Source organism: Syzygium oleosum, unplaced genomic scaffold (assembly GCF_021117445.2).
Source record: "Syzygium oleosum isolate NSW1041296 unplaced genomic scaffold, Sole_v2.1 Sole_v2.21, whole genome shotgun sequence".
Classification (NCBI taxonomy): Eukaryota; Viridiplantae; Streptophyta; class Magnoliopsida; order Myrtales; family Myrtaceae; genus Syzygium; species Syzygium oleosum.
Genome location: NW_026607505.1, coordinates 1,437,365 through 1,462,348, shown reverse-complemented (window position 1 = coordinate 1,462,348; position 24,984 = coordinate 1,437,365). Strand labels below are relative to the sequence as shown.

The 24,984-nt window shown below is 40.1% G+C and overlaps 1 protein-coding gene, 2 long non-coding RNA genes and 1 pseudogene across 3 annotated transcripts; 1 reads left to right on the top strand and 3 right to left on the bottom strand.

Moving 5' to 3' along the window:
• Positions 1-1,415: 1,415 nt before the first annotated feature.
• Positions 1,416-2,121, bottom strand: LOC130134576 (uncharacterized). Its single transcript, XR_008818734.1, has 3 exons — positions 2,071-2,121; positions 1,819-1,986; positions 1,416-1,722 (listed from the first exon to the last, which is right to left on the bottom strand). It is a non-coding gene; the product is annotated as an uncharacterized LOC130134576 (long non-coding RNA).
• Positions 2,122-2,163: 42 nt separating this feature from the next.
• Positions 2,164-3,459, bottom strand: LOC115677469 (mannosyltransferase APTG1-like; annotated as a pseudogene).
• Positions 3,460-6,209: 2,750 nt separating this feature from the next.
• Positions 6,210-9,737, top strand: LOC115677279 (cation/H(+) antiporter 4-like). Its single transcript, XM_056320892.1, has 3 exons — positions 6,210-6,598; positions 7,143-8,156; positions 8,416-9,737. The coding sequence occupies exons 1-3, from the start codon at positions 6,218-6,220 to the stop codon at positions 9,523-9,525; spliced, it is 2,505 nt and encodes an 834-aa protein (XP_056176867.1). The 5' UTR covers positions 6,210-6,217; the 3' UTR covers positions 9,526-9,737.
• Positions 8,995-11,738, bottom strand: LOC130140716 (uncharacterized). The gene is made up of 5 exons (XR_008818696.1): positions 11,617-11,738; positions 10,333-10,538; positions 9,731-9,913; positions 9,320-9,466; positions 8,995-9,135 (listed from the first exon to the last, which is right to left on the bottom strand). It is a non-coding gene; the product is annotated as an uncharacterized LOC130140716 (long non-coding RNA).
• Positions 11,739-24,984: the final 13,246 nt, after the last annotated feature.

Here is a 24,984-nt window from a genome sequence, read left to right as displayed (position 1 = left end):
AATATATAGGAAGATCTGTCCATGGATTTTGTGCTTGGTTTACCACGGACACAAAGAGGCGTGGATTCTGTTTTCGTTGTGGTTGACAGATTTTCTAAGATGGCGCACTTCATTCCTTGTAGGAAGACTTCTGATGCAGTAAGTGTGGCCAGATTATTCTTTAAGGAAGTGATTCGTTTGCATGGTGTGCCCAAGTCTATTACCTCAGATAGGGATAGCAAATTTCTAGGGCATTTTTGGCGGACTTTGTGGAAGTTGTTTGATTCATCTTTGAATTTCAATAGCACAGCTCATCCGCAGACTGATGGGCAAACAAAGGTGGTTAATAGAACTCCAGGAAACTTGATTCGAAGCATTTGTGGAGATAAGCCGAAGCAATAGGATGTTGCTTTATCACAAGCAGAGTTTGCTTATAATAATGCAGTTCATAGTTCTATTGGCAAGTCGCCTTTTTTTGTTGTTTATACAAAGGCGCCTCAGCATACTCTGGATTTGGTACAGTTGCCTAAGCAAGCGGATAAAAGTGTAGCAGCGGATCATATGGCTAAACAGATTGTGGAAGTGCATCATGAAGTCAAACAGAACCTAGAGGAAGCTAATCAAAAGTATAAAGCTGGAGCAGATAAGCACAGGCGAAAGCAGGTGTTTGCGGTAGGTGATCAAGTCATGATTTTTCTTCGTAAAGAGCGATTACCAGTTGGATCTTATAGCAAATTGCAGCAAAAGAAGTATGGGCCTTACACTGTCAGCAAGAAGATCAACGATAATGCTTATGTTATAGACCTTCCACATAGCATGGACATATCCAACACTTTTAATGTTACTGATTTATCACCGTTTCATGAGTCCACAGAGCCGTTATATCCAGATCCTGATTTTAACTCGAGGACAAGTTCTTTTCAAGTGGAGGAGAATGATGCGGAATTTATTAGTGGTGCGTTTCTGGACCGATTGGACAAACAGAAGTCCAAACGGAAAGCGAAACGGTGATGCGATTAGATGGTTTTTTTCTATTATTTTAGTATTTTTTTATGAGTTAATTTCAATGGTCGTTTTTGTAATTTTGCTATTTGATGCTTATTAACTTTCCTATTATGATTAGATTTCCTATTATGATTAGGTTTCCAATTCAAATTAGTTAACTTTCCTATTATGATTAGGTTTCCAATTCAGATTAAGTAACTTTCCTATTATGATTAGGTTTCCTATTGTAATTAGGTTTAACCCCTATAAAAGGGTGTTTAGGGTTTGTTTTGAAGAACAGAACATTATTATCAATATTGAATTTCGAGATTACTCTCTCTAAGCAAGGTTTTGCTTGAATTATTCACTGAACGCTGCGTCATACATGAAACTCCAACACTACCAACATCAAAAGGAATCCGCAGCTCACAAGGACACATTCTAGTGAACCCATAGACTAATTTGAATTCCACAGCTTTTAATACTAAAAAAGGCCGACAAATGCTAAAAGTAAAGAATTGCCAAAGATCATAACCTACGAATTGCCGCCACATTCTAATCAGTGTTCCCACTCTAAAAAAGCAGTTGAAGTTCTCGAGCAAAGTCAAAATAGGATGTGAAAAAACAACGGCAAACTTGCGGAGAACTCGAATAACAAATGCATGATCACATAACTCATTGAGCTGTCAAAGCAAAGACAACCATTGATGATTGGAGGTCACAATCCACCTTGAAGTGAGCATGGAAGAATGTCTTCACCTGCGATCATTGATAGCTTGTGTAACCAGGAAGAAATATAAACCAAAAGAAAATGCACTGGGATTAAGACGGTGTTGAGTTGAAATTAGTATCCACCTCTTTGAAAGAAAAGAATGCAACAGCAAAAATTCCCTCAACGCTCTTTCTTCTGATTCAAATAAAATTACGTGACTCGGTAGTGACCGATCATTTGCAAGCTCTTCAGTAGACCCTACGGGATCCATTTTAAAATGGTCTGACTCATCTGGAACACCCATCTCTTCACTGTTGAGCAAAATCAAACGCAAATCCATGACTTAGACCTTAGACAGATAGATCGGTTTTATACAGGAAGCAATCAAAGATTACCTTGGTGAGCAGTCCAACAAACGCATGGGCAGGTCCCAATGAAGGGTTGAAATGGTAGGGCATAAGGAAAAGGATAGAAAGTTCATCACATTCTCAGATCCTCTCTGTCCAGCAGACCAAAGTACTCAGTAATTCAACAAGAAAAGTTTCAACCTACATTTATTGATGAAATATGAAAAAGGCCTTAGTTAACAGAGCCATTCTGGCATTCCAATGTATTCAAAGTAAAAGGATAAAGAAAAATTCAAATGAAAGCAGAAGCATCCCAGTTTTTCAATCATAGACAGAAAAAATTCTGAAGTACCTGATGAACTAAGCTCATGTACAAGGCCATAGAGATGTTAGTTGCAAGCAAGAAGCAGATGGCCCATCACATTCTTGAGGGGCATTTAGTATGATGTTCCAAAGGTTCTGCTGTCTTGCCATCAGAAATGTAGTGTGCCGACATTGCAGCTAGAGAAAATCCCGAGAACATCAAAGCTAACGGAAGCACAGGGAGAACAAATCTGGGTCCACATTTCTGGTTACAAAAGAGAATAAATAGGAAAAAAGCAGGAATTCAAAATAGCATATAAGCAATTACAAAGGGATCACCTGTACCTAAATTCTTTGTGGCCAAGTACTCTATAAAGTACTAAAACCCAGGCAATAAGCCCAGAAACCTCCAATTTCTGGACATGATGATGCCAGCTACGGAGAAGGGGAATAACATAAAGAGCAACACTGTGAATCCCTGAGTAAAGTACCAGTGCCACTTGTGGGTTCCATAATAGTCGCCACTGGAAGAAAGAAAATTGAACATGAAAAAGTTCATAGGTACTAGAACCCATGAGCCATACACTAGCCGATCGAGTAAAGTTGCCAGTCCAAGCACCAGCGCCCTATACAGTATATTAGAAAAGCATAAATCAATCGTGCAAAATGCATACACAGTTGCATGCCATCAAATAGCCATACCAGAAAGAATAGATGCATGATTACCCACCCAACAGAATGAACCTCCAAAAAAATGAATCTCATTCTATCGAGGGCCAAAGAAAGCTCTAGAAGGCCGACGTAAATCCATATAATGGCACTTGTTGGTCGAATTACACATGCAAATGCTGCCACTACCAAGCCCCATATCCTGGTCAATGAGGCATCACTACTGGATGAAACTTTCAAACACAGCCAGTAATACAGCCCCATGATTGTAAGGACAGTTTCCAAACTATTTGACAATGTCCGTGTAATGCAGAATAAACCAGTTTGTCAACTCAGAAAATAACTGACAGAAAGTTAAGGTCAATATTGTTAAACTTCTAGCAGAAAATTCCACAAATCAACAATTTAGTACGAAGGGGACGATACAGATGCTGCAAATCGTAATAGCACAAGGATACCGCCCATCTAGCAACACAATTGCCAAAAAAGAAGGCAAGAGAGTTTATATAAGTAGAGATCAGCAACTGCAGCAAATATTAACTGGAGCAGCCTTGGAGCCCTCATCTGCAAAGCAAGAAAAGCAGCTTCGCATATAAGAGATGACAGTTTTGACCAAAAATATATATATAAGAGATGACGGTAAGAATATTGATTGCTTGAGTTATTCATCAATCTTATAATAGAAAAAGTTCTAGTTTCCAGTATTTACCATGAACCGAGGTTTATCAAGACCAAGTGCTGCGAGAACTTTGTAAAGAAGATTAAATATCATTGGATGCAGATAACTTCGCATACCCTTTTTCCATTCCCACGTCAGGTGTCCATAGCTGGTAATTTATATATCGAACTTTCAATGTCCATCCTTTTTAACAATTTTTCTAGCAACAAAACATATGTATAAAAGATGCAGCTATAGAATTAATGGAGGCTAACTTACCCAAATGCAATACGGTGTGCAACTTCCAGAGCTTGCCAGTGCTCATCCGGGTTGAAATATGTCTGTACAAGCAAGGAATTCAACACTCGCACAGCCAAACAAAGCAACAGCACTCTCTTTTCTGATAGGAACAAACATGATTCTTCTAATTTTTCTTTGGGTTTCAAATCCTGCCATATTTGTCCACCACCAGCAATAGCAGAAACACAATGTCTCTATCGCATGGTCGCTGCAAATGCATAGACAGTGATCATATTGTACGTAGGTAAGCAAAACTGAATAAGGAAATGAAGATCAGAGTTTAAGCAGACATAGTGATGAATGAAAAATAAACAAAATGAAAGCGCATTCACCATTTGCAATCAAGAGCGAAAAAATTCAAGCTTTGGCCAAAACCACCATTATATCTCTTTTTCCTGGGAAATGAATCACCTTCCACAACAGATTCACATGGATAGCCAAAATAAGAAAACTATATAGGCACATTATTGGCATCTGCAAATTCATATCCTCTAACCATGCTAAAAATTTCTTCGTTTCTATCCGGACATATTTTTGGAGAACAATCCATCATATTAGCACAACATAACTGACTTCATTTAGATATGACAGAAAGAGTTTCAAGATCATCTCGAGATGGGTCTCTCCTGCGGTGAACTCGAACTTTAACCAGTACCCATCAAGCATATCTTTTGTTTCTCTTCTCACTTGACCCAGCTGAGATATGATCCAATTCAAGTTGCAGACAGTTTCAAAATCTGAACTTTTAACACGCAGTGCGGACTGTGTAGCGGGAGATCCCGGATGACGAAATGGGCGCGCCCGCGCGGGCGTCTTCAGAGGAAGGGAAGAGGGGCAAACAGGGAAAGAGAAACTCCCCTGCGATGCGACGGCGAAGAAACTGTTTGATTAGCGAAGTTTAAAGTGATTTCCTTTTGTAAATTAATTTTCTTATCAATGATTTCCTTTTGATATTTGATGATTCAAATGTTTGATTAGTGCAGTTGAAAGTGGTTTCGCTTAATCTTTTAAATGTGAAATTTTTTGCATACGCGTGACGCATTTGCACATTTACTAATCATACATAAATTGATTTATTAACATTTGATAGTAGAACGCCTTCGTTACAACAAATCGATGCGTTAATTGAATTCCTAAATTCCAGATTACTATTTTTTGCATATAAATTTTCGAGAATCTATACTTCCCGATGCCTAGCTCAGATTGAAAATATTATGTATTTATTTTTCTCGAGAAAGTTTTGTGTACAAAGTTCATTCATATACCCTTGTTAAAGCCCCATGTACATAACAAAAATTCTTGTCTTCCAAGTAGGGGTGATCGGTTCCTGATCCGGTCATGTTCCATAGTAGAACCGGAAATCGGATCGGGAGGATCGGTTCCCAATTTTGAGACCTGGGGACCGGACCGGTTGATCCTAGGACCACGAATCGGACCGCCGGTCCGGTTCAATGGAACCAATCACTTTTTTATTTTTTTCCCACTACAATGAGAGAGAGTGACAAATCTCAATATATTGGCAGAAACGATGATGAGTGAAGAATCATTGTGGTGCGACAATCAGAGAAAAGCATTGTACATGGGTTTAGTTCACATTTTACTAATTTTTTTGGAATAAATAAAAAAAGTATATTTTGTCGGTCCGATCCGATTCTCCCTTGGAACCAGGAACTGAACCGCCCAGACACCGATTCCACTTTTAGGAACCAGGAACTGAACCGGGAACCAAACCGACACTCCCGGGACCCAGACCAAATCAGCCGGTTCAGTTCGGTCCGGGCGGTCCATTTTGCACACCCCTACCTTCAAGTGAGAAAAATAGTTGAATCCAATGCAAATTGCAAAATTATAGGCTCTTAAAAAGGGAATTACTCCTCATTTACTTCACAAAAAGCGGCTCTATCAAAAGTATATATACTGTATATATTTGTTACTGGAAAATGGGGGGAAAATAGTAGCATTTACGAAGAAATTGGCGAATATAAATGAAAAAATGAATTTGTCAAAGTTCAGAAATTATTTTTGTTAAGCATATTAGATTTTTTCTTTGCCCTACAACTAAGACTAGCAGTCTCAAAATGCCATGAGCACCTAGAAAACCTAGTCAAAACGTATCGCCCAAATTCTGTAACTAAAGCCTAACGTCCAATTCCAGCAAAAACTCGGACAATCTGGTAACAGAATCTATGGCATCCACCAAAAATACATTCGCACCGTGTTTTAGTTTTAGTACCTCAACCACCTTCTCGTCCAAAAATAGAAACTATGAATGATATGTCTTGTTGGGTACTCGGTTTCGCCATGTTAACTGCAGATTACTGCAGAAAACAAGGGCTGAACGTTCTTCGTTGTCATGACCCAGAAAGCTTAAGAGAGAAAAGAAGGCATCTTTTGCAGGTTGATGTGATGGTTCCTAGATACAGAATCCTTGATAATGGTACTGTAGAGTACACTATATGCCCATACTTGCCTCCCAGAGTCAATTCAGATGGTGTGTGGACGTTCCTTCGGGATCGTACCAACAATCCGCTGGATTACGGGTTATCTCGGCTGAACTTGGAGCTGATTACGGTGTTCCTCGTCACCGAAGCTTGTCATTTCGTGCTCAAGCGGATTGGAATGACGAAGTTGGTCTCGCAGATTCTTGTAAGTTCGAATTTTGACGTCCTTTTACTGCTTGTGTGGCATAGGTAATGAGTTTGTTTCTTGGGTAGAGCAGGCGGTGGAGGAGAAGACAATCTCTCGGTTTGGTTGATGGGGGGGTTCATTTTCATGTAGCCTCTGAAAAAATTCACACGTAAAGAATGATTTGGTATCTTCCCCGGTCTTGATTAGCGGATTGAGGCAAGAACATTGTCTAGATGAAGTGCTTTCTAATTGCAAGTGTTGATGGTTTGGGATATGGCAAAGCTATACAAATCTATGGTTTTCGAAAGACTTCTCAACAGGATGCTTAATAAAAAGTCCGCATGCGGTTAAACATGTGAAGTCATTCAGGACTCTCTTTCCGCTGCAGTGTTCCCCAGGAAGTCAATTGAAATTCACTGTATTCATCAATGGCAGGGACGGATGCAATGCTTTTTCCACTTATCCATGCTGTTTCGTAAATTAAGCAGAATCTTTTTCTTTCCCTGAAATGATAGCGGCTGATGACGGTGCGGGATTTCTTCATCTTGTTTTTGTGAACCAGGCTGGTATAATCCTCGGCCCTAATCTGTTTGTCTACCTCAGTGGGAAAAATGTGAGGTCTCTCTTCACTATTGAGAGCCAAGAATTGGTTGATGCCATTACTCATTTCGGTTACCTAGTTTTTCTTCTCTTGACGGGCGTGAAGATCGACCTCCACATGGTTCTGCTGACAGGGAAGAATGGCCTGTACACTGGCGTAGCATCATTGTTGGTGCCATTGATGCTAGGACTGTCAGGTGTGGTAAAACTCGGTGCTCGGTGGCAGCTATCTCGAGATAATAAGTTGGCTCTAGTTAATTTTGTTGCTTTGCAGTCTATAACGCCATTTCCCATCGTTGCTTGCCTTCTCGATGACCTCAAAATCTTGAACTCGGAAATCGGCCGGTTAGGACTGTCTTCTGCGCTGATCAGTGATATACTCAGCATGTTTCTGCAAATTGTAACCACCTTGGCTATTGGTGCAGTTGGGGGCGGAAACCCTGGGCAAGCTGCAGGAAAATTCGCGGGTATCGTCATGTACCTTGCTTTCGTTACCAAAGTGATTCGGCCAGCAATGAATTGGATTATTAAACAAACTCCGGAAGGCAGGCCGGTCAAAAATGTGTATGTCTATGCCATATTTCTGTACTTTGTTGCTTCTACGGTGATATTCCAATTGGTGGGGATTTCCACTTTCCTCGCGCCGTTTATTCTGGGTTTGGCCATTCCTGATGGCCCGCCATTAGGAGTTTCCATAGTGGAGAAGTTGGATTGCTTCACTTCGGGTGTGCTTTTGCCTCTTTTGGTAACCACGAGGGTGATGAAGGCAAACTTCTCAGAGATCCATTTCAGCAGCGACTACCTTCAGGTTAGCAGCATGGTCACTGCAATAGTAGTCATGGCGAAATTCATAGGCTCTATGATTCCTTCGATAGTCTTGAAGATACCTAAACGAGACATGTTGGCCCTTGCTTTCATAATGAGCAGCAAAGGCGTCGTCGACTTGGTTGCAGTGAGCTTTGTCAGAGACAATAAGGTATTCCTTATTAGTGAAAATGCATTGTCATGTCTCGTCTTATATCCAATTGTCCATGGAACTCCGGATTCTGTGATTTGATGAGCATGGACTCTTTTAGCAACTTCTCTTTTTGGTGTGTGATCTTTTCAGAACTTCTCTCAATGAATCAACATTTTGAACATACACTGAAAAAACAAGGAAAAATCACCAAAGGAGTTCATTGGTAGTTCTTTTTACTAAATGTCCTTGCTTTCTCTATTTCTTCGCATCTCTGCAGATTCTGGCCAATGACATTTACTCTTTCATGGTTGCGGTCATCTTGGCGACCGCAATCATCGCTCCATACGGCGTGAAGTATTTCTACGACCCTTCGAGGAAATATGCAGGCTACCAGCGGAGGAACATCTTGCATCTGAAACCCAAAGCCGAGCTCCGAATTGTCGCCACCGTTCATCGACCTGATAATGTTGCAGCGATCCTCAACTTATTAGATGCCACATGCCCCACCAAAGAACAAACCATCGCCCTCTATGGCCTCCACCTCATCGAGCTGGTCGGCCGAGCCTCTCCTCTCTTAATCTATCATAGGATGCAGAAGAGGACACTCATCAGAAACTCGTACTCCGAGAACATCATCGCGGCTTTCAATCAATACGAGCAAGACCATTGGGACGCCGTATCAGCTAACGTCTACACGGCGATCTCACCGCCGAGGTTGATGCATGAGGACATATGCATGTTGGCACTTAAAAAACTCGCCTCCCTCATAATACTACCCTTTCATCGTAAGTGGTCCGAGGACGGGTCCCTGGAATCGGACGACAAAAAGCTGAGGATCCTGAACAGCAGTGTTCTTGAGAGGGCTCCTTGCTCAGTGGGTATATTAGTTGACCGTGGTTACTTGGGAGGCTCCAATTCGCTGGTGTCGTCAGCTCAGTCACCGCTTCGAGTGGCCATGATCTTTCTCGGAGGCAACGACGACAGGGAGGCATTGACTCTGGCAAAACGCATGGCAAACGGTACAAACATCACTCTCGAAGTAGTCCACATGACCCACCCTTCAGACAAAGGCATTTCCAACTGGGAAAAGATGTATAATTCTGAAGTCTTAAAGGACGTCAAGAACGGTAGTATTGGTAGCAGGAATGTTTCGTACAGAGAAGAGATGGTGGATGACGGACCTAACACTGCCCTGGTCATAAGGCCTATGGCAAACGAGTATGACCTCATTATAGTGGGGCGGCGCCAGAAAGAAGCGTCCCCTCAGACAATGGGACTTCACGAATGGAGTGAATTCCCCGAGCTTGGGGTCATTGGAGACCTTCTCGCTACAACAGATATCATAGGAAGCTTTTCAATCTTGGTCATACAACAACAGAAGGTCTAGCCTCAAAAAACAAAGGGTGTTCGTCCATTCAGGGATCCATCTAGCTATGTTGCTGTTTGTATCTCTCAAATTTTCAACCGAGGTCAAGGAGCAAAGCAGACATTCTGCAGGCCACTTTTCCTTGTTAGATTTAATTAGAACATTTGCATTTCCTCCTGAATCTTAATCATTAACAACTATAGACAATTGGATTATGAAATCTCACCAAGTTGCTGCATATCAAGGAGCGCATGACTCTGCAGAACAAAATGCTTTGTGAAGCCGGTTTATCTTTGCAGGACGATACTTGTCAGAACATTTTTTTTTATTCCATTAGCTTGCTCTGACTGAGGTTGGCTCTCTCTCGAAGCTGATCGAAGCGATCAGGCTCCTGCTATAGAATCTAGATCTGTAATAGAGTTGGACAAGGCATTCCTCTGCATCAAATTTATCGAGACTAGTATGATAATCACATCGTAAGTGTTCGTATTCTCTTAAAAAAATTTATAGAACAATTCAGAAAGCATTTCAATACAAAATAGGCAGAAAATCAAGCATCAAACGTTGAACCTAAGGGCAGGATGTGCCGGATGAAATAACACTTCAGGCTTTTTGGCAACTCGAACAAGCTTTGATAGATTGATATGAAAAGTAATAGAAGCTTTAATAGATGAATAGACATTGCTTGACGAAGAATATAAAGTATTAGATTTCATGCGAGTGGCTGAAATCCCTCATTTCAACTTTTTTGTCGATAGAACAGAGTTTAGAGGTCCGTAAGAATGACATTGAATGCCCTTGGATGACTGATCATTAATTGCAATATACCTTGACTAATTTACGAAAACTTCCCATTGGGAGGTTATAATTCATAGGTGGAAGGCAGAACTTTCCACAAAAAGACTCTCGGAGGCCATCCAAGAAATCTAGCTCGCAATGCAGGTTCGTCACTTTCATAGATGAAGTCAACTTTCGTGTATGAATTGTTAGCCAGTTCATCATCCACAGCAACATGACATTCAAATCAATTACACCTGGAAAAGACAGAAAGATATTAACACCAAGATAGATGAATGCCAGCCATGTCGTGTCTTATGACAAAGATACATGCCACCCAAAACAACAGTAAGATGTGAAGGTTATATGACAATGCGATTTTTCACAGAAAATGAAGTTCCACCAGCAAGAACAATGTTTTTTAGACGACTCCCATTAACAGCCAAAGCAGCCTAGAAAGAGTACAGGTAGGGTGAAGCAGGCTAGCATAACCCATCGATCGTATTCCGGAGGTAAATCTCAAAACCAACTATAATGACTCACTAAGTATAGTTGAACAGGAGACGCTCACAAGTATTAACCCTTCAACCCCATATTGTAGTTGGTATCCTCCATCGTATTTAAATTTTCCACTAAGCAAAAATCAAAGACGCAAGGAATCATTATTATAATCCGGATTATGGAAGGTAGTCAGTAGTTGCCACTGATGTAAGATATACACCAAGATTCCTAGGGAGTTCCAGTGACTAATAGTAAAGAATGGTGTGAACACAAGCTAGAAAAGAGTGCAGGTCCGGTGAACACAGGCTACTAGCCTAGCATAACCCGTCAATCGAGTTTCGAAGGAGCCAAATCTCAGAACCAAATATAAGGACTCATTGAGTATAGTCGAACAGGAAACTCACAAAAATATTAACCCTTCCCATTTTATAGTTGGTATCCTTTGTTGTACTTAAATTTTCCACCAAGCAAAAATCAAAGACGGAGGGAATCATCATTAAAATCCGGATTATGGAAGCTATTCAGTCTTTGCCCCTGTTCTAAGATGTACCGAGGTTCCTGGGAGTTCCAGTGACTAACAGTAATGTATGGATAACTGGAAGACCATATATACAGTGAATTAGGAGAAACCCAGTCAGAATTACATGATCAAGTCAGCACATTTGTTAGTTGTTGTGTTCTTATGTAATGTACTGTCAGATTAAGAATTTCAGTTCGTAGATTCTGCATTTAATGACTACATAGTTGATTCGCTGTTGCTTCGTTTACTCTTTTTGTATGCATCACAGTACCTTGTCAGAACAATCTGATTTTGCCAAGATAAAATTATGTTACCCCCTTCTTGAGCAACGATCTTTGCTTTTGAAACAATTGCATAACCGAGTCCATTTCTGTGAAGTTCCTTGGTAGCACATACATTGCTTGGATATGCCCTTGCAAAATCAGCCTCAATCCCCTGTGAAGGAAAAAACGAGAGAGGTGATTCAACGTTGAAAGAAGTGCTAACAAAATCATATTTGACATGCGTCAGCATTTTGATTAGAATTTACAATATTGAGGGTCCTCACAACTATCTTTAGAAAAACTTATTTGTTAATCCATTAATGTTAAAAGTTTCGATAGCATATAGAACTTGAATTTCATCTCCACATGGATATATCGCCACTCACAATCTAAAACAAGTCTCTTCACTGAAAACACATATTTCACCTTTTCACTCTTAAGTCGTTTGACAGTTTACCAACGAGATGTATAGCACCTTGGTCATGGCAAGTTAAAGATGAATATACAACTAGCAGCAGAGTCTTCACTGAAGTTCTTCATACATCTGGTTTCTTTCCTGTAATTTCGCTGGAAGACGAAGATCAAGGGTACCAATAACTACATGATCCTCTCCTCTTTCTGAGAACTATTAAAAGTAAAACGGAAACAAAACATACAAAAATTTAAAGAAAAGGTAAACTTTACATCGTGTGAGTCAAGAATAAGTACCCTTTATATCGTTTGATTTTCAGAAATTACATTTCACATTCTAAAGTTCATGTCAATTACACGTGTACGTAATACATCTGTACTTGTTACAAAGACTTAAGAAACCAATATAAGCTCCATTAGTTACGGGTGACCATTCTTTGCTCAAAGCATAACCAATCAAAAGGGATAATTAAGTAGATGTTATCTACTTCTTGGTATAAGGTGTATCTGACGTATAACATGATGCAAAATCATGCAGAATGTCCATGTCTAGGACATTATAACATGAACATGCATCATCAAAAACACCAGATGTGCTAAAATAAAATCGAGCATTGGAAATACGCAGACCAACCTCACCGTAAGTGAGAAATTCATCTGGAGAATTTGAAAGCTGGGACAAAGGAAGGGTAACATTATGCAGGAAACTCTCCTGAATCCAATACGTTCTTTCAATGCCTCAAATTCATGCTCGGTCAAGTAACTTCGGCGCTCCTAACAAAACTGCTTCAGCATCTATATTACGATACCAGTATTGTTAAAATATATCTTGAATTTAAGTTCTTTAAACGAACATGGCCCATTAATAGCCGTATAAGTCCAAAGCTGAAATGTCCCTGCTGCATGTGCATTGGACGCCGAAAGAAGATCTACGAAGAAATCAAAGAAAGCAGCAAACACACGAGCTAGCATTTAACGGAGCAAGTCGTGGGAGTTGGCGTATATGAAGAAAAGTGCAATGATGGGCACTATTTGCATGGGTCAAAGAAAGAGGAAAGCAGGTCCATGTTCGTCCATTTTTCTTCTCCTTCATTAATGCATGTACATGACCATGTGCATGCATGCCATGAATGGAGGAAAGAGGATGGAGGCTCACCTTACATTAAATGTGTTCCCTTCTTGCCTTTTGTCTTATTTGACAAAGGCCATGTGAACGGGAAAATGAAGAAAGAAGAAGGGAAGTGAAAGGTAGTCATTTCCCATTGGTGTGCACGTCCAGGAGAATTAACGAGAGAGGCGTCGAAGTTACGGCTTGATTTGTCTTAGGGCAAATTCTATTCTTATAAAAGGGAAGAGAGGGAACGAAGGGAAGTGCGCTAAGTTCTTGGTGGCCGAGAGAGCATCAAGTCCTTTGGTGGCCGAGACAAGACAGAGAGTTTTTCTCGTGAGGGTTTGTTCGTTATAATTATACCCGAGTGATTTCAGCCAGTTAAATTTTTGTGAGTAGAATTTGTTTAATTCCTTGGGTGAGATTTTACTAGAGATTACGAGGAGCTAAACACTGAATGAATTATTAGGTATAATTAAGGACTGAGAAACACCGAGAGAGTATTTGAGTACTCGAGTGATTATATCTCCATTGTATCGCTTGTTTGTATAGTGAAATTCCGTGCTGCTCTCCCCGTGGACGTAAATTTCGAAATTCGAACCGAACCACGTAAATACGGTATTCGATTTCCTTTCCTTCATTCCGACTATTTTATCCGATTCGCTTGGCTATTATCCGCAACAATCGGTATCAGAGCCAGTGTTGACTGACTTGAAGCGAATCGATAACGATGGAAGAAGGAAAGGTGAGAATCAACCGATTTGACGGGAAAGATTTTGCTTTCTGGAAGATAGAGGTTGAAGATTTTCTATACCTGAGAAATCTGCACTTACCACTATCCGGAGAGAAACCAAATTCGATGGAAGATGCTAAGTGGGAATTGATGGATAGACAAGTGATGGCGGTTATTCGGCTAACGTTGGCTCGTAATGTCGTGTTTAACATCGTGAAGGAGAAAACCACCACGAGACTGATGAAAGCCCTGTCGAATATGAGCGAGAAATCCTCTGCGATCAAAAAAGTCTATTTGATGCGACGTCTATTTCACTTTAAAATGGGCAAAGGTACGTCAGTTGCTGAACATATCAACGAATTCAATGTGGTTGTTAACCAGTTAAGTTCAGTTAAGATTAACTTTGAAGATGAGGTACGTGCGTTGATTTTATTATCATCATTGCCTGATAGTTGGAATTCTACTATTATTACTCTCAGTAATTCCTATGGGTCAAGAAGCTTGACGTTTAATGAGGTTTGCGATTTTATTCTAAGTGAAGACATTTGTAGAAAAGAATCCAATGAGCTTGTGCCTGCTGCATTAGTAGGTGAGAGTAGAGGAAGAACTAGTACTCGTATTAGTAGGAATAGTATAAACATGAACAGACGTAATCAATCTAGGACCGGTGGGGTTGTCTGTTAAAATTGTGGCAAAAGTGGGCATATTAGAAGAAATTGTTTTAAGCTAAAAGATGAAAAGGGTAAGGAAATTAGAGTTGAGTCTACAGATATTGTAACTGTAGCTCAGAATAATTCTGATGGTGTCGATTGTATATTGTCTATCACTGAGGATTCGTCATTTGATGGATGGATTATGGATTTTGCTTGTTCCTTTTATGCTACACCAAATAAGAACTGGTTTACTACTTATCAGTGCATAGGTAGTGGTAAAGTGCACTTAGGGAACAAAGCTGAGTGCGATGTTGTAGGTCTTGTTAATGTTAAAATCAAAACGCATGATGGTATTGTGAGGACATTGACTGGAGTAAGACACGTTCCAGAATTGAAAGATAACTTAATTTCCTTGGATGCTCTAGATTCAGTTGGCTACAAGTATTTTTTAGAAGGTGGAATTCTAGAGGTTGTCCGAGGTGCCTTGGTGATAATGAGAGGAATCAAGCACAATGGCATGTATGAACTTCAAGGTGAGACAGTAACAGGTTTTGCCCCGAAGACGTCGGATGCATCTGTTTAAGAGTCTAATGACTACTCGTGGAAGATCTAGGTGTTTGTGCCGATGCACAAGTTTGATGTTGTTGTCAGGAACACACGGTCAAGAGCTTTGATCGAGGTGGAGACGGGTAAGTCGATCAAGCATGTGCGGACTGACAATAGCATGGAGTTCTGCTCGGAGTTGGTAAATAAATTCTGCATGAAGGAGGCATAGTGAAACACCACACTGATAACAGTAAACCACAACAGTTTGCAGAATTGATGAGCAGTAAATTACTAGAGACAGCCCGTAACATGATCTTTAGTGCTGGTGTGGCTAGGAGAATTCTAGCGGATGCACTTAGTATGGCAAGCTACGTGGTGAATAGATCCCCATTGACTGCTATTGAATATCGGACTCCCAATGAAGTGTCGTCAAGTAACGTTGCTAATTATTCTATTTTTAGAATGTTTTGTTGCCCATGTTATTTTCGAGCGAGTGATGGTAAGCTCGATGGAGGGCAAGGTGTATATTCCGTGGCTATGCACAAGGTGAGTGGGGCTATCAACTGTGATGCCCGAATATAAATTCAACTGTTGACAGCAAAGAAATTACCTTTGAGTCTCCGCAGACTAGAGTGTTTGCGTGTAATACAGTACTGATGTGCTCCTAGGAGTTTAAGAAAACCCCCGGGGGGGGGGTTTACCCAAGAATAATCGACACGGATGAGTGTTTGTGGCGCGAGCTTGTAGAGCCGACAGTTTTTGTAGCTACTGGATTTGCAAGATGCGTGTTCGACCTTCTGTCAAATATGACCGCAATGATAGTTTTGCTTTATCTCGGATACAGTTGAATATATGTCTCGAGTTTAAGCCCGAAGCGAAAATCTGAATATTCCGAATTAATATTTTGCGGACATCCGAAATTGAGCAAAAAGGAAATATTGGAAATTTACTTTCCAAATATGTGCCGGAGGAAACAAATATTCTTTCCTAATTGATGTTGGAGTCTACGGCTTGAACAAGAAAGTCCAACGTGGCTTTTGATTCAGATCATGACTCGGTCAACTCTTGGGCACATATATTATATTCTTTCGTGGGCACTTTGAAAAGAAGAAGTTGAAGAGTGCAGAGTGTGGTCTTTGTGCCGTTCGTGTCCAGAGAAGAACTGAAGCACCGAATCGAGTGCTTGACGTGAGTCTTCGTGGAATTACGTCCTGGTGTTTTCTTCGTGCGTGAGTGATTTAGCAGATTAAATCTTGTGGTAAGATTTGTGATACATGAGGTTATGTCGAAAAATTCTTGTGAAGTAAAACTATGTGTTTGAGTGACTCAGTGTGATCCCCAGATGGAGTCTAGTGACCAAACCACGTAAATCCGGTCCGATTTATTTTCTTATTCTCAATTTTATTGTTCGATCGCTGCTCGAACAATACATTCTTGTGGAGTAGCTAACTATGCAGATGGAGTTAGTGTTCTAACGAGGTCCACGATTATGACAAAGTTTAAGCTTGGCTTGAACTTGGAAGCACCCTATGGTGGTTGAGCTCATTGAGATTGTGAGAGAATAGTAGTAAGGTTTTCACTGAAACGATTGTGACTTAACTTAAATATTAAGCTAAGATAAAAATTATTAAAATATATATCAAATTTAAGCCCGTTAAATGAACATGGTCCGTATAAGTCTAAAGCTGAAATGTCCCTACTGCATGTGCGTTGGACGCCGAAAGAAGATCTACGAAGAAATCAAAGAAAGTAGCAAACACACAAGCTAGCATTTAATGGAGCAAAGTTGTGGGAGTTGGCGTGTACGAAGAAAAGTGCAGTGATGGGCACTCTTTGCATGGGTCAAAGAAAGAGGAAAGAAGGTCCATGTTCGTCCATTTTTCTTCTCCTTCATTAATGCATGTGTGCATGCATGCCATGAATGGAGGAAAGAGGATGGCGGCTCACTTTACATTAAATGCGTTCCCTTCTGGCCTTTTGTCTTCTTTGACAAAGGCCAGGTAAACGTGAAATGGAGAAAGAAGAAGGGAAGTCAAAGGTAATCATTTCCCTCTGTTCTACGTCCAGGAGAATTAACGAGGGAGGCGCCGAAGCTGCGGCTCGATTTGTCTTCGGGCAAATTCTATTCTTATCAAAGGGAAGAGAGGGAACGAAGGGAAGTGCGCTAAGTTCTTGGTGGCCGAGAGAACGCCAAGTCCTTCGGTAGCCGAGAGAAAGTTCTTCTCGTAAGCGTTTGTTCGTTGTAATTTTACCGGAGTGATTTTAGCCAGTTAAATTCTTATGAGTAAAATTTATTTAATTCCTTGAGTGAGATTTCACTAAAAATTACGGGGACTAAACATTGAGTGAATTATTTGATATAATTAGGGACTAAAAAACATCAAGAGAGTGTTTGAGTACTCGAATGATTGTATCTTCATTGTATCGCTTGCTTGTATAGTGAAATTTCGTACTGCTCTCTCCATAAACGTAGGTTCCGATATTCGGACTGAACCACATAAATACAGTATTCAATTTTCTTTCCTTCATTCCGACTATTTTATCCAATTCGCTTGGCTATTATCCGCAACAAGTATAAAAAGAGAAACAACAAGAAGTCAGACAAAAACCAAAGCAAGTCCCTATTAAATGAAGCTAGACACAGCCTCGAATTCCATTTCCTCTGCTTTGAACCAACAAGATCAAATTTCAACGGGAAAAGTCTATTAAAGTTTCATTCTTTTCAAGTTCGAACTTGGAAAGATCAGTTCTTTAACATCTAGATCGACAAACTTCGACGAGTTCATCCATCTCGCACCATACCACGCCAAACGGCAAAGAGCACATAATTCACAACACAACGCCACATTCTCTCTTACACTGTTCACCAGCCCATCAGACTTTCATTGACATCCCCAAAATTCACCAGTCAGCAATGAGTGACTCGCTTGGATGCCAAAAGCAGAGGGCTTGAACTGGTAGAAGGAACGGAACACGGAGACAAGTAAGGCTTCATAGCTAGCAAAGACTCCTCGATTTTGTGGTGTTTCTTGGTCGTGGTATCTCGAGGGCGCAGGGGGGTCGCTGAAATAGGCCTGAACAAAGGTGGCAGCATGCAATGCGAGTGGAAAAGAGGAAGTGAAGGGGCGAGTGAATGGTGGATGAGATGTGGTCGTGGAAGTTGCAGAGATGGAGGAGAAGAAGAAGAAGAAGAAGAGCACCATTTTCGACAGTTCTTGCTCCCTGGGAAGCTATGATCCTTGCCACAATCCAGTTCAAGATCGGTTATGTCTGGTTGGCGGTTGGCTCACCAACTTCCATGTGTGCTCTTCAGTCTTGAAGTCAAATTTACCATGATGAAAACGAAAAACAGAAAACGACTTTTCGAAATAATATTTGTAGATTGGAAATAAGATTTTGAGTTAATACTACGAAAAACCTTTAACTGGTACACCAATAAATCTAAACTTGTATATTTATGACAAATTTATTCAAAACTAATTTTTTTACCATCAAAGATCTTAAACTGGTATACTTGTGACAAATTTATCCTCTGCTAATTTCTGTTAAATTGGATCAATACCACGAAAAATCACAAATTGATATACATGTGATAAATGGAGGTTAAAACCCTAAACTTGTACCCCCATCAACTGTCACGTGCCATCCAACTCGGCAATTTGGCAGTAGAATTTAATGGAAATTATCGGGGAGCAAATTTGTCACAAGTGAACTAATTTGGGATTTTTTGTAGTAAAAAAATTAGTTTTTGATAAATTTATCGCGGTGTACCGGTTTAGAGTTTTTTATGGAATTAACCCTAAGATTTGTGGTGTTCCGGTTGCTAAAAACAAAACGATTGTTAATTTACAGAACACATGTTATTATTATATTTTTTAGAATATACGTACACTTCTGCAAGTATTGTTCTGAAAATAATTTCATTTTTCCTCAAACATATTGGTATTTTCCTTAAATGCCAAACACGGAAAACTTTTTTCTGAAATTTAAAGGATCCAAAAGAAAAGGCTGAGTTGAATAAATTTCACTGATGGCCACTAAGTTTTGGTGAATTTTGCAATCAAGTCCTTACACGTTGATTTCAATTACCCATTGCTCGAGACCTTCATTTTTTTTTGTGTGATCGATACACTAAACCATTTGTCAAGCAATTTTTATACTAGAATTTGATGCGGTTACTTGGGTTAGAAGCCACTTTGGCAAAAGCATATTGGTACCAATTTAGCTTCGCATTAGCGCCGCATATAGAATGAATCATCTACTATCACAGGGATGAAATTCATTTAGCAAAAATCTAATGATAGAGTTTTAAAAGATGAAGTGAGCCTAATACATCAAGACGACACTCTCTAACGACCTTACTTTTGCCGATCGACATAGATAAAAGAGTGAGAAGGGAGAATCAACATCAACAACTTTGTAATGAGTTATTAGAAGAGTTTCCCATTGTAGTTTTGAAACATTAATATTTTAATTGTAACCACTGCTAGTTTTGAGCAAGTTCACCGCTGCTGAACCATCGAACACAAATTGGATGGAAGTGGAGTTATCTCCAAGCCTGACACAAAGCCGCAGACAAACCGAGATTTCCACAAATCGAGGGATGATTGAGGAAATCGAACTTTGTGATCAAAGGTTGCTCCAATTCACACAAGACTAAAATCTAACCAACTTGCGCAATCACCTTGATAGTGTGCTAAAGTGTGGGCTTTGTCTAGGACTATTGGAGCACGTAATAAGCACAACAAATGCATCAATTTTCTTAAACCAAAGGCTTTTCTTGGATACTTAATGTTCGGTTAAGATGTAATCTCACCAAAGGAGAGGAGCCGAAGCTTCGATAGGGGCCTCTGCGGCCATTTCGTTTGATACACAGTGACAATGAACTCTACATATGTGTTTCTTGTTTTTACATGCCGGTGCCCGCATGCCCTGTCCCCCACCCTTCAATTCCTCAGGAAGAAGGAATACCTTCTGGAAGTTTTACATCCCAGTAATCCCAAGATCCGGACGAAGACTAAGATTGAGCTTTTTAAGGACCTGCTCAAGTCTTTGTATCAATTTCCTTTCACAAAAAGAGAATTAATGGCTGCGTTTGACAACCGAATGGACCGTTAACCTCTAAAACTAAGAATGATTGGGAGTCTAAGAAACTTAGGGCCCGTTTGGTAACGCGGCCTCGCGGTCGCGACCGACGGCGAGGCTCGGCCTCGCCTAATCTAGGCAAGGCCGGCGATGAGGCAGCGGCCGTGGCCGCAACGCCCGGCTCGTGGCCGTCGCCGGCGCCGCGATCGGCCATGGCCAAAGAAGGGAAGGGTAGAAAGAAAAAAAGAAAAAAAAATATTAAACAATTTAAAATATTATTAAAATATTATTAATAAAAAGAAATTTTGTGTAGTTACCAAATGTATTTCGTTCTTTCTATCCCGAATAGAAATTTTGGACAGCTTACTAAACGCTCTAAAAATATGAATGATTAGGAGTCCAAGAAACTTAAAATGGATTCAATCTGGTCCATCCCATGTACTTTTCAGTCACGCTTCGATTACTATTTTGGCCCATTCAATTACTTGGTCCATCCTGCTTGAAACCCGCACCGTATTAATAATTAAGTATATTACCTCCCACCAAACCGAGTATGTCATAACATCTTAGATTTGTAACCATTACTATCTATTTAAGATTTGTGCATGGCCGTCGATGTCTAAAGAGAAAATTTATGTAATAGCAAAATACAATACCATATGAACGAAGCTCGAATTGGGAAGTGAAGTTCTAAGATGTGACAATCGCAAAATGAGAGGATCGACATAAACGGCAATTGCTATGTGATATTGTTAAATCATACTTGATTTTGCGTTTTGTGATTTACAAAGCTATATAAGTTTTTCACTGTTTCTAAAAGAGTAAAAGATGAATTCGTAAATGGCCCACCAAATTTAGGTTTTGTGTAAATGATTAGGTAAATCCCAAATGAAATCGTCTGAAATGAATAAGATTTTGTAAATAGAATCTCAAGATTGTCTCTTAAGCACGAATTGAACACTCGTTTAAGTTTTGTTAGGTCAGCGCCAATAAAATTATATAAAACCTCAAACATAACTCAGGTCCCATTCCATCCCTAGCTACCCTCTGCATAGCTCAGAATAGCCATTTGGCAATGAAGAGCAATGAAGGACTTCACCGCATCACCTGACCATTCCATGCCCTCCCTAGTCTGAGCGAAATGAATGTCTCTCCCACTGCAAAACCCGCAGCACGAACACGAAAGCGGATGGTTAATCCCATTAATTGCCCATAACCCCAGTAGTGAATGTTGCTCGTTGCAGTTATAAAGAATAATAAACAAAAGAAAATACAGACAGATGGGAGGGAAAAGAGAAGGAGAGATGAGTGAAGAGAGATGGCACCAAAGCGAGCATTGATTTGTAAGGTGGAATAAGAAATGAGTCCCGCATGCATGCAGAGGCATAGATCAAATGTCTGTACATGGAGCATTCCTTCTTACAGTTTAGCCTTCTCTGTTGTGTATATCTTCGTGTCTTGGTAGTACTTAGGCTGCAAACCAGAGAGAGAGAGACAGAGAGATAGAGAGTCTGATGATGAATTGACTATGTATTGTCACGTCAGGAGGGTTGTGACGTGTGTTGTAGTCAAAGATTATTTAGAGCTGACTGAATAGTGAAGATGCTCCTAGGGCTAGGGCCAGCACCCCCCACCCCAAAACAAAAGAAAATAGTGAAGATGCTCCTGCAAAAACCATAAGAAAGAAAGGAAGGGGCAAATACCAAAACAATCACGGCCTTTCTTCGTGATAACAAATTTAAAACGATCGTCCGATCGTACGATGAAAACACTTTGACCTGAGTAAATACTTAAACTATTTTATTTGGACTCCGAGACGTAAAATATAAAGGTATTCGCTAGGATGAGAAAAGAAAAATAATTCTCCCAACTTGAAGGACTGAGTATGCCAGCACTGGCACGTTAAAATAAGAAACGCAGTCCTATCAGCCCACCAAATGTAACAATCTAGACAGGTGGGCTAGTCGGAAGCTTGCTTCCCCTGCTTTGGTAAGGTATATACTATAACCACCCAAGGATCCAAAGCAGAACCACAATCTTTCATTATTTTGTTATAAGTGTGTCTTTCCGAGGCTTATTTAGAGAAAATAATGTGATTTTAGTGTTGAGGGGACATCCTAAAATCAGTAATAACCGATAAGAGTCGGGTGCATTGACGCGTTGACAAGATAAGAGCGAGAATGGACAGAACACTAGAAGTCGGTTCCTTTTTTTTTGTCATAACAACAAAGATTGTGCAGTTTTTTGACTCAAAAAATAATGTTAAATTCGTTACAGTGAAAAAAACGTCGTGTTCTTTTGGCTCGTTTAACAGGTTGCGTTAAATTTGTCAATAAAACATTGTGATTTTTTTTATTTTGCATTTGGCGAAGAGAAAGGATGGATCTAGTGTACTTTTGCTTTTGAATGGTGATTACTATTGACTTGATTTTAGCCAGCTAAATGTCAATTAATGTTGCATTTATTTCGCGAAAAATGAATAATTTAAAAAATATTTTCCTTAAAAATAATTGTATATATCATTTATAAAAATGAAATAATGAAAAAAAATTGTCATCCATAAAAATAGTTAGGCATAAATTGTTATCGGTAATGAATACATTTTTAAATGATTAATTATTTTAAATTATACAAGTGGTTTTTTTAAGAAAATATTTTTTAAATAATTTATTTTTCACGAAACAAATTGAGCTTAAGACTACCCTTCTTTTATTAGTGAAATAGCTATATAACATGTGCCTAATGTGAAAATAGTGCCGAATGACTACCGTCTTTTGCTAGCAAATTAACAGAAAAAGCTACCCCTTTTTAAAGTGATCTATATGTTGGTATACCACTCGATGCAATAAGATAGATTATAGATAAGATATTAAATAAATGGAGGAAACTAATTAATATTTACTTAAATAGTTTTCTGTAATCCATTATAATTTGATGGGATTGAACATGTTAGTCTCTATTTATAGCCAACTTTTTCACTTTTTTAAAATTTTATAATTAACATCATTTTAACGAAATTATGTATTTTCACAAACGACGTAAATTAAATGGGATATATGTGCATATTATGAATTAAATATTTGAGTACACATGTCTTGGTCATTTGTGGAATTTTGTTTTTCAAATCTTTTCATCGAAAATGGGTCTTTATCCAAATAAAATAAAAAATTCACCAAAAAATGATTTTTTTTTATGGAAATGTCATCTAAGGCAATTTTGGATAGAAAAGTTGTTAAAGGTAATGAAATATCAGTATTCTTAAAGTAAACAATGAACACTAAAATTGAAAAGACTAGAAATTAATGCATTTAAACATATCGGAAACTTTTGTTTGAAGTGATGATTGTACTATTGCAATGGATACTTATAGCCCACTAATCACGATTACAACATACAGTTAGTGATCGTCAGTGAATACTCTAAATGCAGTTACTAGGTGTAACGACCCGATCCGACGAGGGCGGGGAGTGGTCGCCGGGGTTCAAAGACCTGGACAAGGAGCGGCTTCTGGCAGGCTTCTAGGATGGCAAGGGGAGCATCTCTCTGTCCCACATCGCTTAGGGGGGAGTCCTGGGGTTGCTTATAAGGCCTGGGTGGCCTATCCTGTGTAACGCATTTTAAAGCCGTGAGGGTCAGTGGGCCCAAAGCGGACAATATTACACAGTGTAGACCCCGGGTCCTTACAAATGGTATTAGAGCCGACTCCCGACCGCGTGTGGGGCCACAGCGAGGACGCTGTGCTCGAAGGAGGGGAGAATGTAACGACCCGGTCCGACGAGGGCGGGGAGTGGTCACCGGGGTTCAAAGACCTGGACAAGGAGCGGCTCCTGGCAGGCTTCTAGGATGGCAAGGGGGGCATCTCTCTGTCCCACATCGCTTAGGGGGGAGTCCTGGGGTTGCTTATAAGGCCTGGGTGGCCTATCCTGTGTAACGCATTTTAAAGCCGTGAGGGTCAGCGGGCCCAAAGCGGACAATATTACACAGTGTAGACCCTGGGTCCTTACACTAGGGGTGTGCATGGTCCAGGTGAACGGTTCCCACGCCGGAACCGTGGACCGCCCGCTACAGGACCGGTTCCAAAAATTGGAACCGAGAACCGCCCGTCGGTTCCATGGACCCGCCCAAGAACAGGACCGGACCGGCGGTCCGGTTCTTGAGCGGGTCCATGGAACCGGTCTCAACAATTTTTCCTAGACAAATAAAAAAAAATCTGTGGACCAACATCGGATCAACAGAACAAAAGGAAAAGAACATAACTTTTCATACAATTCCTACACTATGATCGATTATATTAACCATATCATCCATAAATCAAGTGGGTACCCATTAATTATTGGGAAAAATGACTAAGGTATCCCAACTACACAAGAGCTTCAGATATGATAACAAATTTTCTTCTTTTTTTAAAAAAAAATTTTTGGTCAGATTTTTTAATTAAAAATTAAAAAAATAAAATATATTATTATTATATTATCGGTCCGGTCCGGGTGGGCGGTTCCACACCGGGAACCGGCCCAAACAGTACCGGTTCCAAAAAATTGGAACCGGGAACCGGACCGGTTCCCTTGGGAACCACCGGTTCCGGTCCGATTCCGGACGATTCCGGGCAGTCCGGGCGGGTCCCGATTCTTTTGCACACCCCTAGCAGTTACAAGTGCATGTCCTCTGAAATTCTCGGAATGCTATTCATAACTTCCAAAGCTTCTAGGACACTCAACCATCGTTCACAATTGCCGCCTTCACACGACATCTTGATCCATGTGTTCTCTTATTGTCTCCAACAGTTAGCCAAGTTATAAGGTAGCTAATCTCGTGTTCTCCGTCTATGAGTCATGATACTCATTGGACATCTCTCAAGTTTTTGTTGATATTGATAATGTTTA